Raw genomic sequence first — 12,689 nt, forward strand, 5'->3', positions numbered from 1 at the left:
GGTGGACCTTGAGACAAAGCCTCCTTGGACTACAGTCCTATAAGCCTGGTAAGCTGTGCTGCCCTGCGGGAGGTGGCACTGTCATCCAACTCCCTAAACAGAGCAGTGCAGGAAGAAATTCAATGATCTACCAGATCTGACAAGGTAAGGCAGTCACATTGGTTTTCCTTTTGTCCTTTCCCACCCCGGGCACCACCACATTCTTCACCCTCTTAATAGATTACATAGAATGTACAGCACAAAAACAGGCCATTCGGCCCAACAGATCCATGCCGGTGTTTATGCTCACCCTTCTTCATCTAACCCTATCAACATATCCTTTGATTCCTTTCTCCTTCATGTGTTTATCTAGCTTCCCCTTAAATGCATGTATGCTGGTTGCCTCAACCACTCCTTGTGGTAGGGAATTCCACATTCTAACCATTCTCTGGGTAAAGAAGTTTCTCCTGAATACCCTATTGGATTTATTAGGGACTATCTTATATTTATGGCCCCTAGTTCTGGTCTCTCCCGCAAATGGAAACATTTTCTCTACGTCTATCCTATCAAACCCTTTCATAATCTTAAAGACCTCTGATAGGTATAACCTCTCAGTTCTGGTGTCATCCTAGTCAATCTTTTTTGCACCTTCTCCAATGTCTCTAAAGCCTTTTTATAATATGGAGACCAGAACTCCATAATGCAACACTTATACTTCTACCCTCTCACACTGCACTCTGGATAAAGGCACCTACTAACTCCAGAGCCCCCACTATGGTTACACACCTCCGCAACACACACAAACGGCTTTGCACAACCCCCAAAGTGCCTTCTTCCACTCTAACATCTACGCACCCCTACATTTCTCCCATGACACTCGCTGCACATTCTTTCACTGCCAGCCTTGCCCTTATTTACTTAAGTCGTTGCAGGAGAAACTGGCCCACAATGCACGGCCGCTGGAAGGGGCAACCAACAGTGCGCCCCCCCCTCCCCTAAATGAGGAGAAGACCATGCACCCCCGTGGAGACATGCTACACCTCACCTGCACTCTGGAGATGTAGAGATCAGCACCATCATGCGGGGGTCAGGTGAGTAACCCAGCACCTACAAAGTCATCCTACCAGCCCCAACTGCGTACATACACATACACCCTTCCATCCCCTTGCCTCTTCATCCTAAGGGGATCAAGCTCACTTCTTCTCAAAATCTACTATGCTTTCCTGCAGATCCATCACAGCCACAGGAAGAGGAAGAGGATTTGGTTGCGTCCTTCGGCCTAGCGCCTAATGAAAAGGACAAGAAGCCTTGGCAACAGGGAGAGCCAAGCCATCCTGGCCTGTCCACCTCAGTCCCAAACTTCTCACCCAGATTGCCACTGCGTCACGGGCTTCCTCTTTCCCATGCACCAGCTTAGGGAATTTCACCTGGTGGGAATTTATGTAGTGATAGTGAGGAATTACCACCTGTTGAGTCAATGAACATGGTGGAGCTGGCAGAATGGGAGGTGGATGAAGATGTGTGGATGTAGAGGAAATAGCTGCCAATGACTTCATATTTGTGGGATCCAGAATTCCTGGGTACGTGCCTCAAAAGAAGGGTGTTGGAAATACATCAAACCTTTGTGCAGGCTCTGAAAACAATCCTCCAGGATGTGTGGCAGTTGACAGCTGTGGCTGTCAAGTCCACATTTCACCTTTGCAGCAACATCTCGGAAGGCATCTTTTCCATGCAGCAAGTGGCAGTTATAGCAGAGTTCCAGATGAAGCCCATTCAGGGCCTCCACCTCCACAGAGGGAACTGGGGACAGATTGGAGTGCAACATTGATTGCAGCTTCCAAACCACGGCCACTGCTGTTTCTCAGCTGGACAGACCTCATAGTTGCCATTAGATCAACTGTCCAACTGATTGGTGGGGCTGCAGATGCAGGCCCCAGTGGAATTGGAGTGGCTGGAGTCCTTGTGCCAGATACTGCCGTCTCTCAGTATAACAGCACATGCCGTGATTCTGGTGGTCCCCCCTCAGTATGTCTGCGTGCGATTGCGGGCAATACCAGACCCAGGAGCACCCTCCAGAGATGCAGCCAGCAACAGCTTCTTCTCAGGAACCAGCTTAGTCTAATGGCCCTTTTGCACAGAATGGGGAGCCAACCACCTCTCGCTACAAGTACTGAGAGAGCACTTAAACACAGCACAAGGATAGGAAGTAGGAATGCACAGTTAGGCACGAGGAAGAACCACAGTGCTAAGAAAGAGTAGGAACAAATATTTATTTTTTCTGTAAATAAAAGAAATGTTTTGTTTAGGATACACTACAGTTATTTTGTGCTTTGTTACTTATGGTTATGATAATCTTTAAGGAAAGGGAGCACTTATTTTAAATAAATGTAAATTCTATGTAATTATTTGGTGTGGATATTTTCACTCAGGTGATGCTTTGTGGCAAAGTCTTGTTGGGCCAAAGTGGTGTGCTGTGGTATCGTCTGGTAGGGTGGGTAGAAGAAGGTATGGCTGAGGTGATGCCATTGCAGTCCGTCAGTCAATGAAAATGTCTTGCAGAATCTGCCCTCTCTGCCCCTAGTAGAAGCAACTGAGAACACAGCCTGGTTTGTATCACGGACAAGCGACTTAACCTGGGAATGGCAGCCCTTCCTATTCACGCAAATCAGCAGCTGTTTGGTTGGCACCTTCAATGCCACATGCATGCTATCGTGGCTTCCTACACCTTGACAGCTCATTGGTTAATGTTGCACAGATGCCCTGCGGCAACCCGGAAGGATCCGGAGCTGTAAAACTTGAGGGCTACTGTCACTTTAATTGCCACGGGGAGAGCAGTTGTGGCAGTGGAACAAATTTGCAGATCTTTGTGATGAAGTTGGCAGTGATCAGTGATGTCCAATAGTATCCTTGGAGAGGTGCAGCTGTTGGATGCACATCTCCTCAGAGAGGTCCTCAAAGGACCAGTACGGTCTGTACACAAGGTGAAGGTAATACTAGGGGAGCTTCTGTCCTCTGCCATATCTGTTTTCCTAGCCTGGGCACGCCACTGCTGCAATTCATCATCTGTTATGATGCCGTGCCCAAAGTCGACCTGAGTGTGGGTTTGGTAGTGGGGAGCTCAGGTTTTCCAAATGTTTTTTCTGGGAAGAGTGGAAAGCACTACAGTAAAACAAAGTGCAAGTGTCGGTGATTAAAAAATGTGACGGAAGAGTTTAAAAATAGTTCCTCGGAAGCCTGTAATCAGAAAGTGAAGTTGGCACCCTCTTCAGCTCACCAACTCCTCACTTACACTTGTCTGAAATGCTCCACCTGTTTTTTGGATCTAAAGAAACACCAATTGCAGGACTGACATTTACCCAGGAAACTTCCGTGTATTTGAATAGTGAAGCTTTGCAAATGTATCCTGAGGAGATTTGACGGACGTTGGCACTCAAAATTTGTGTTTAGTTCAATAACAGCGTGTACGAGGCGTAATGCGCTGAAACGGAAATTTCCTCAATCTTTTCAGCGCTGTAACGGCATAACTATGGCATTACTGCCCAAGTTCGTGAGGAATTTCATCCCCTTTGCTTTATTTAATCAAATTTATTTTCATGTGCTATCTTTTGAGTTCAAAATAGTTGTATGGATCCCAACTTCTAAGCAGTTATTGTTTTAACCAAAATGTTGTTGTGAAACTTTGGACAACTTGCGTACTTTTCCTGTGTACTTTCAAAATCGAAACAGAACGTAGACCGAAAACTGTGTGGAAACAGAGGAGTTGAGGTCCACTCAAGGAGAAGTTTATTCTTTACATAAAAAATAAATGCTATCTCCTTCTAGGCTAGTTATTATTCATGGTTAACTTTTACTGAAAAAGCATCACTCTTCAGAACCATGCACAGCCTATTGCTTCTGAGTTGGAGTGCTCACATCTGCCAAGAGAAGACTGACTTACATTTAACTAGAGTATAACTATTAGTGATGAGCTTGGTGTCATTTTAAAAAATAATTGTATAGTCCGCTTTTAGTCTGTCATTCAAGAGGAGTGTTGATGTGCTGTTGTTTAATGGTTCTCTTACTATTCATCTCCATTCAATTTCACACTATGCATTTCACAAACACTCCTGACACTACTTCAGCTTCAGGATTTCTCTTTGATGTATTGGTCTACTTGTGCGGTTAAGAAAGAAACATAAGCATATAAGGAAGCATAGAATGAGAAAAGACCATTTGGCCCATCTTGTCTGTTCCTTCTCCTGACCATGTACAGTCCATTCTATTTATTTTTTTTAATTCCCCACTCATTTCCTCTCCTACCCACCTTGTTCAGCTTGGTCTGTTAAAGCTAGTAGATTACTGGAGTGTATAAAGAAAAGCCATTACAGTGAATACCTGTCTGTATTTTCAGCTGAATGCTGAAGCCAGTGACATTTTAAAAGAGCTGCAGATAAAACTCAATAATGTGCTGGATGATCTCAGCAGGGTGTTTGCACTAAGGTAAGGATTTCAATATGCTTGTAGTATTTATGACACATCTGCAATTCAGGCTCAGGCCACCTTTTATCTAATGAAGATTGTTTTAAGCAATCAGCGTATGTAGTTTCAAAACCAAAAGTTTCATACCAAACCTGCTACTGTACATGTGATAGTTTGTTAGGCTGGTGTTCTAATGTAAAGTGCCTAACTGTTAAAAGGACTACAACAAAGAGCTGTAGTAGGGCTAGACAGTACAATATGCAGAGACAGTAATTTTGATATCTATTACTTCGACAAATTGTCTTTTTAACCAGCATAATTTTTTTAAATGATGTTAGCTAGTAGGTAATGTGTCCAGTGAGTTAATGTCTGTCCCATTGGGATAAGAAATTCTGATAATTGATTTTAATTTTAATGACTACAAATATATTTTTTAATGTTTTACTTACGCTTTAACCCTTACAAAGAAAATTAATGATGTAACAAAAAAGATGCCAGAGCCTATGATAGTGTTTTACATCTTTAGCTTTGCTTGTTTTAAAGTATGATTTATTTGTAATGTCATCTCTGTTTGGTACTTTCAGTTTTCAGCCTCACATTGAGGAATGTGTGAAGCAGATGGGAGATATTCTCAGCCAGGTGAAAGGAACTGGAAATGTCCCTGCCAGCACTTGTAACAGTGTGGCTCAGGATGCTGACAATGTTCTCCAACCACTCATGGACCTGTTGGATAGCAAGTTAGTCAGGGTTTTCTACATTTTTAATTTAGCGTGTTTGTTGAGTACGTCGTTGTCTCTTTGAGAGAGTAAACTTGAACCCTTCTCACCTGCTTTCAGAATTTCAAAATGACAGCTAATGTGCAAAAATGTCTTTATGGCAATAAGCGGGGGGGGGAAAAGCAGTTGTTAAGGTTACGTTGTATTTCTTTAAGCAGTGGAAACTACTGCTCTTTAGTTATCAAGCCATTCCGACCTCATATTCTCTCCATCACCAAGATCGTCTACTTCCACCTCTGTAATATCGCCCGTCTCCGCCCTGCCTCAGCCCATCGGCTGCGGAAACACTCATCCATGCCTTTGTTATCTCCAGACTCAACTTTCCAACGCTCTCTTGGCTGGCCTCCCACCTTCCACCCTCTGTAAACTTCAGCTCATCCAAAACTCTGCTGCCCATATCCAAACTCACACTAAGTCCCATTCACCCATAACTTGATGTAACCCCTGTGCGCACTAACCTATATTGGCTCCCGGTCTGGCAACACCACGAATTTAAAATTCTCATCCTTGTTCTTCAATCCCTCCATGGTCTCGTCCCTCCCTATCTCTGTAACTCCAGCCCTACAACCCTCCGAGATCTCTGCGCTCCTCCAATTCTGACCTCTTGCGCATCCCCGATTTCCATCGTTGCACCATTGGTGGCCGTGTCGTCAGCTGCCTAGGCCCCAAGTTCTGGAATTCCCTCCCTAAACCTCTGAGCCTCTCCTTTTTTAAGACACTCCTTAAAACTTACCTCTTTGGCTAAGCTTTTGGTCACCTGTCCTAATATCTCTTTATGTGGCTCAGTGTCAAATTCTGGTTGCTAACACTCCTGTGAAGCGCCTTGGGACATATTACTACGTTAAAGGTGCTATATAAATGTAAGTTATAGTTGTTAGTTTGAATATTGGTGCATGTGTTTACTTCCTCTTCCAGTTTGACACTCTTTGCAAAGATCTGTGAGAAAACTGTGTTGAAGCGTGTCCTAAAAGAATTATGGAAGATTGTAATGAACATAATGGAGAAAACTATTGTCCTACCACCTTTAACTGATCAAACAGTGAGTAGCAGCTTCTGCATTTAAATCCATATTTCTGACTTAGCGAGACTACGCAGCAAATTAATGTATCACAACCTAATGGATTGATCCATCATGTCTGTAGAAAGATAAAATGATCAGCCATGTTTATTTTAAAATATCATTTATTAATAATCTCCGTACTTTGTATTAATAAGATACCTAAAGATTCAGTTTACTCTTTATTGCAAGTCAAGAAGATGCAGTGAATACATTGATAATAAAATATATATATATGAACAAAAACTCACCACATGAATTGGGTTGGTCGCCTTGATACCTCCTTGTGCATGAGCTGAACAGGGGCATTGGTCAATGTAAATGCTTGAAGAGTGCATTTTGTTCCAGTCATTGTAGCATTGCTGTTGTGCACCAAAACTAAAAGTGTGATGGAAATAAAGCAACAATAGGCCGTTTCTCAGGAGTTTGGCTTGGGTAAAGGAGTGAGGAATAAATATTGCTAATCTAAGAGTTAATTTCCAATAGATATCCTATTAATTTTAACAGTTTACTTGTACATATATTATAATTGAATATATCCTCCCTAGCAAAAAAAAAGGGTTGTGCAGTTTGAAAAAAATATTTTAATATTGATTGTTTAACAGCCAATAATTAACATCCATGAAGACCGTTGGCATTTTTTGCATCATTGCAGGAGAGAATTTTATTCAAAGAGTGCTGTATGGGCACAGATACAATGTATGTTCTTTATTTTGTAAATCCTTGTTTTTTATTAAACAATGTAGTTAAGATCTGTTTGAAAGCACAAAAAAAACCTTTCAATGCATAACAACCGTAGTATGTATTGAGAGCATTTTTACCTTCAGATCTCAGTCTATGTATTTCTGTAATCTAACCAAAGGGCTATAGTATCTAACAGTTTTTTTTAACAAGGTTGTAAAATCAACTGCTTTGAAAAGTTGCATTAAACTAGAAAAGTAATAGTAATATGCTGGTCTGATTATCATTTTCTTTAATTGTTCTGCTCTCTGATAATGGCAGATGATTGTAAGTACAGCACTATGTGTCTGTCTGTCTGTCTGCTGTGCGTTCAGTAGAATCAGCCAGTATTGTTGTGTGTGGCTGCGCTCGTCAGTGTATGCTGCCACAAGCTGGTGCACATGGCTGACTCTGGTTAATAATAACTACCTCTGCTAGGCTCCCGTACCTGAAGTTTCCCTTGTTTTGTCACTTGAATGTTTGGACCTTTGGATTTGAAAAGTCTGTTAGAAGTGTGTTGTATGTTTACAGCTCAATGCTGGATGTGCATATCAAGGAAATGTCCATCTAATTAAAAGCTAACTGCTTGTCTTTGTTGAAATGTTATTACATGTATCAGCTGCTAGCACTGTTTAATTAACAGCTACAGTATATGTGTTTTGAACCTGTTGGCTGATTCCTTTTCTGCAAGAGATACCCTTTCAGAGGTTCCATGCTGAAATGCATCTGCAATCATGTTTGTTCATTATTCATCGTAAGAACTGCTAACAATGATATGTGCTACAATCTTATTCCAAAATTGTTTTCTAAATTTAGTTCTAATATGACATCCTGTACTCTTAGTTGCTTTGATCATTGATAGTGAATAATAATTTTAATAGTTAAAGCATTAGAATAATATAATCACAGATTAGAAATAAAAACAATTATAGTATATCTGACGCAGTCATCAAGATAGTTATCACAAGCTGATGTAGCTGAAAGACACAGGCTTCGGCTTCCCCACCCCAGTTTTTTCCCTTTTACTCCCCTCTCTTGGTGGAGTACAATTCCACAGGCACTAGCAGCTCTCCGACACCTCGCCCAAGTGGTTGTTTGTCATGTGTAAGACTAGGTAGTGAGCATAGGCTGGCTGTTTGACACTGGAAGGCACTGTTCTCACCTCTTGCCCACAGATATACAGTAAACTCGAAATCTGTAAAAAGTTACATCAGGCTCACACCATGGATAGTAAATTCATATTGGCGTTAAAATCAAACGGGAAATCCAAATGTCGTGTAGTATGCACACATGTGTAGCCACTTGGATGTACACATTGTGACTGTAAAATCACATGCACTTTGTGCTGGAAATTTTGGGAGCGAGTTTTCACTAAATTTTCATTTATTTTTAAAGCAAAATTTCCATAGGCCTGCCCAGTTGCACAGAACTTGTGATCTGTTAAAAAAGAGCACCTTCTAGCTAAATACCAGTAATTGTTTCATATGATCATTGACTGGATTACCATGCAAGATATGTTCTAGTTATAATTCCAGTAAAATGCTATAATATAAACTGTGTTGAATATTTTACAGGCTGTAATAGGATCTTGTAGAACAACTTGAATTTGTGGAATATATGATGGACACATTTTTGAATGTTGTGTTCAAATTAACCTACCAAAGTTAGTCAGCTGATATAAGTAAAAGTAACCTGTCGGATGGTCGTAAAAACCTAACTTTGGCAAAAAACTTCTAAAGCTTGAAGTCCCCACATCTGCCTGACAATTTAGCTTATTAGCCATAATGAAGATAGATTAATAGTAATTCTCAGGCAATTTAATATTACAACTTTTAGCCCAATATGTAAATCTTAGTAATTAAGGCTACAGACCTGTGTAGGGATACCTGCAAGTTAGTCCCTCCCTCTTACAAATAATAGTTCAATGTTTTGTCATGATGCTAAATAAATTTATCAAAATGCATTAAGAGTTAAGTTCTAATAAGTTTGTGCACACTCAATCAACCAGAGTTTAAATCTGAGCCGTCACCTAATTTTATATAGACTTATTCTTATCTGGAAAATGTCAGAATTTCTGATCCAGACTCCTAGATAAAGCAAGCTCTGTGTAGCACCTAATCCTGGGGAAAGAGGAAATGTGTTAGCTCCTGTCCAGCAGTGCAGAAATGCACCCAAAACGACCAATTATGCGAATCTATGACTGTGGTCAAGGAGAAACTTGAGACTCAGGACTATTCCTTCCTCTCAGCAAATTATTTGTAAGAGGGAGGAATTAACTTGTAGGTATCCTTACAAAGGTCTGTAACCTTTATTAGTAAGATTTATATATTGGGTTAAATAGTGTAACATTAAATTGCCCTTGAGAATTACCATTGATTTATCTTCATTATGGCTAATAGTCAAAATTGTTAGGTAGATGCGGGAACTTCAAGCTTTAGAAGTTTTTTGTAGATTTTGATTGTTCATTGTCCTAAGGGTTGAACTTGATACTATGCATAATTCCACAACCAGATACGGGAACTATTGTAATTTGGTTCGTTCTGAGATTTGGTGGCAGAGTGTTTGTAAAAGGATCTAAATACAGGATTTGGAGATCTAGGCGAGTTAAAAGCAGGATGGTCACAGGACATCTGGCTTATTGTCTAACTACATGGTTGACTGAGTGATTTTTTTTTTTAGGGGAGAAGTATTGAATTTCTGAGTTTGTTACACCTTTCCCGAGTCGCACTAAATCAAGAAAGTACTCTGCTCAAACAGATGAAACCCTGAAAGTTTACAGGTCCAAAGCTGGCCCACAATCTTAATGACAGTGCATTATGTGTATTTCTGTCTAAGAGGCAATGATATCTTGCTCAGTATTTTTTTATCTTTGTCCTCAGGAACAAAGTTTAATCAATAATATCATTGCCATAATGACAATAATACCATTTCCATACTGCCATAAAGTTACAAAACCTGTTGTTTTGCTTTAGGTCAGATATAAAAAGTGCATTTTATTAGATCATCTCTTAGCCAATACTCACGAGACACGAGTTTGAACTTTGTCCAGACAGAATGGATTTCGCTGTAATGCTGATAGCGGCCGTACATGAAATGATTTTGGGAAGGCTCGATTGTTATTCCAGTGGATAAAGAGAGACATTAAAACTAAACCGAAGAAGACATGATAAAGTTGGGGCTAACAAATGTCATCCTTGGCTCAGTGTTAGCATTCTTACCTTTCAAGTAGATGGTCGTAGGTTCAAGGCCCACTCCAGAGACTTGAACACATGATCTAGGCTGATACTTCAATGTAGTACTGAGGGAGTGATGCATTGTTGGAGGTGCCATCTTTCAAATGAGATATTAAACAGAGAACCTGACTGCCTGCACAAAAGATTCTATTGTGTATTTAAAAAAGAGCAGGAAGTTCTCCCAGTGTGCTAGACAACATTTATTCCTCAATCAACATCACTAGAACAGATTATTTTGATATTGGTGGAAATGAGAACATATGTGTATTAGAGAAGGATATGGCCAATTGTTACAGATAACTATAGAAAAGGAATTGTTTCTGAAAAAGTTAGCAGAATTCAAGGTGTATGTCACTTGGCCTTGATGGAATGCACCATAGGCTGTTGAAAGGAGACATTTATGAGCTGGCAAAGGCTCTGCCTACAATTTTTCACTCTTTTGTTAAATATGCAAATTGTGCTGTGGGACTGGAGAGTAGCAATGTAAAAACCTTCTTCAAGAAGGGAGGAGAGGGATAAACCAGGTAACTAAAGGTTAATTAATTTAATGTCAGCTGTTGGAAAACTCTTGGAATCCATAATTCAAGATAAAATTAGTAAGTATTTAGAAATGCATGTATCAATCAAGGACAGCCAGCACAGATTTATTTAAGACTTTACATGTTTGAAAAATGTAATCGTTTTTGAAGATATGACCAATTGGATAAAGGGGTAGATGTAGTTTATATGGATTTTCAGAAGGTATTCAATAAGTTGTCAGCCGTGGCTCAGAGGAGAGTGGTTAGGAGCAATTGCTTTGCTCTGAGAATTGTTGGCACATGGAATGATTTTCCATAGAGAGTGATTGAGGCAGAGACCATTGAATCTTTTAAGGGAAAATTAGGTAAATATTTGAAGCAGAGGAAGATACAGAGCTATAAATGCAAATGTGTTCTTTTTATGGGAAGAAAGCAGGGCAGTGGGATTAGTTTTGGATTGCTGTAGGATTGAGCGGACATGCATGTTGTATAGTTTCTTGTGCTGTAAATTTATATGGTTCTAAAACTGGTCTCAAATTTATGACAAGCCAGAAATGTTCCTACTTGAGTAAAGTGTAGGAAATAGTTGTCACACAGGCAGTTTGCAGTATTCTTCAGGGGCGTTGTTTGAGACTTAGAGAAGACAATATAGAGGATGTTATGTATTCCATCCAGACCCTACCTGAGATGATCTGACTGTTCGATACTATTGCAGAAGAGTTTTATATGAATTATGTTACATCTTTAGAATTCATGCTCAACATCTTTCCCATGTTTAGTTGGAGTGCATAACTCAGTCACAGGCACCAAAGAGTTGATACTTGTAAGATCTGAAATGGTATTCCTGTACATTACACTATCACTCGAACAAAGTGAAAAAGTCCCAACAATCATAGAATCATAGAAAATGGGAGCAACAGTAGGCCATTCGGCCCTTCGGGCCTGCTCAGTCATTCAAAATGATCATGGTTGATCGTCTAACTCAGTACCCTGTTCCCGCTTTTTCGCCATATCCCTTGATCCCAATGTTACCTGTTACCTGTAAGACACAATACAAGAGACAACTAAGGTTTTTCTTTTCTTTGTTAATAAAAGATAATTGTCTTTTATCTGTTGTAGCATTTATCCAATAACAAAGTTTCAAAACATCCATGACCTTCATCCAGAGATACGTCATATCAGCCTATAAATTACTTTGTAAAATTAGCCTATGAAAGCTGAATACATTTGCATGACATTCCTTGTCTGCTATTTTAACTGAGATGTTAACCCATTTATTTCAATCATTTAACCTTCCCAGACTAAGCAAGTTAAATGAGTAACATAGGAGAAACCTACAAGTATCCTGAACCCACAGAGAACAATTAACGGGGATTTATTCAAAAAATATAAATGCTTCATACAACAATGTGGAGAAAATATATATACGTGTATGCAAATGGCTAGCTAGAGACAAATTTAAACTACTTCCTAGGGAACATTTATTTTGTCTCCAAAGGTTCAATCAAATTGCTACTTTCCAAATGTTCACAATGAGAAACCAATTTGGTTTGGTCAGATCTGAGGAAGCCCTGCAACTACAAATATGTGCTCATTAACAATTCAAAACACTGTTCCTTGTCTAAATTCTATTTAAACCACAAATTAAAAAACACACATTTGTGACACACATGAAGGTTAACCCACTTTAACACAGAGGATAAAGTGACTTATTTTGGAAGGGAAAAATATTTTTCTAAGCAGTGTCATTCGTAGATTCTTGCCAGCAGGCAAGCAGATGAACCACTTTACGGCAGAAGTTTCCATTGATCAAGAGAACCATTTAATTGCTCTTGTGGGCTAAACAAGAACAATTCAGCCAATTGCACGTAGTAGTAATATTCATAACAGGATTGTTATTCAATTCATTTATGTGGTAATAGAATTGCTACATCAGAGTTTTTCACTT

The 12,689-nt window shown here is 39.9% G+C and overlaps 1 protein-coding gene across 1 annotated transcript in view; it reads left to right on the plus strand.

Moving 5' to 3' along the window:
• Nucleotides 1-12,689, plus strand: part of unc13a (unc-13 homolog A (C. elegans)) — a 340,969-nt gene that overhangs the window by 298,393 nt on the left and 29,887 nt on the right. Inside the window, exons 34-37 of the mRNA XM_067968623.1 lie at nt 4,370-4,458; nt 5,022-5,174; nt 6,129-6,252; nt 7,273-7,278. Of these exons, the coding sequence (XP_067824724.1) occupies nt 4,370-4,458; nt 5,022-5,174; nt 6,129-6,252; nt 7,273-7,278 (372 nt within the window). The remainder of the gene's footprint in view (nt 1-4,369; nt 4,459-5,021; nt 5,175-6,128; nt 6,253-7,272; nt 7,279-12,689) is intronic.

Source organism: Heptranchias perlo, chromosome 29, assembly GCF_035084215.1.
Source record: "Heptranchias perlo isolate sHepPer1 chromosome 29, sHepPer1.hap1, whole genome shotgun sequence".
Lineage (NCBI taxonomy): Eukaryota > Metazoa > Chordata > Chondrichthyes > Hexanchiformes > Hexanchidae > Heptranchias > Heptranchias perlo.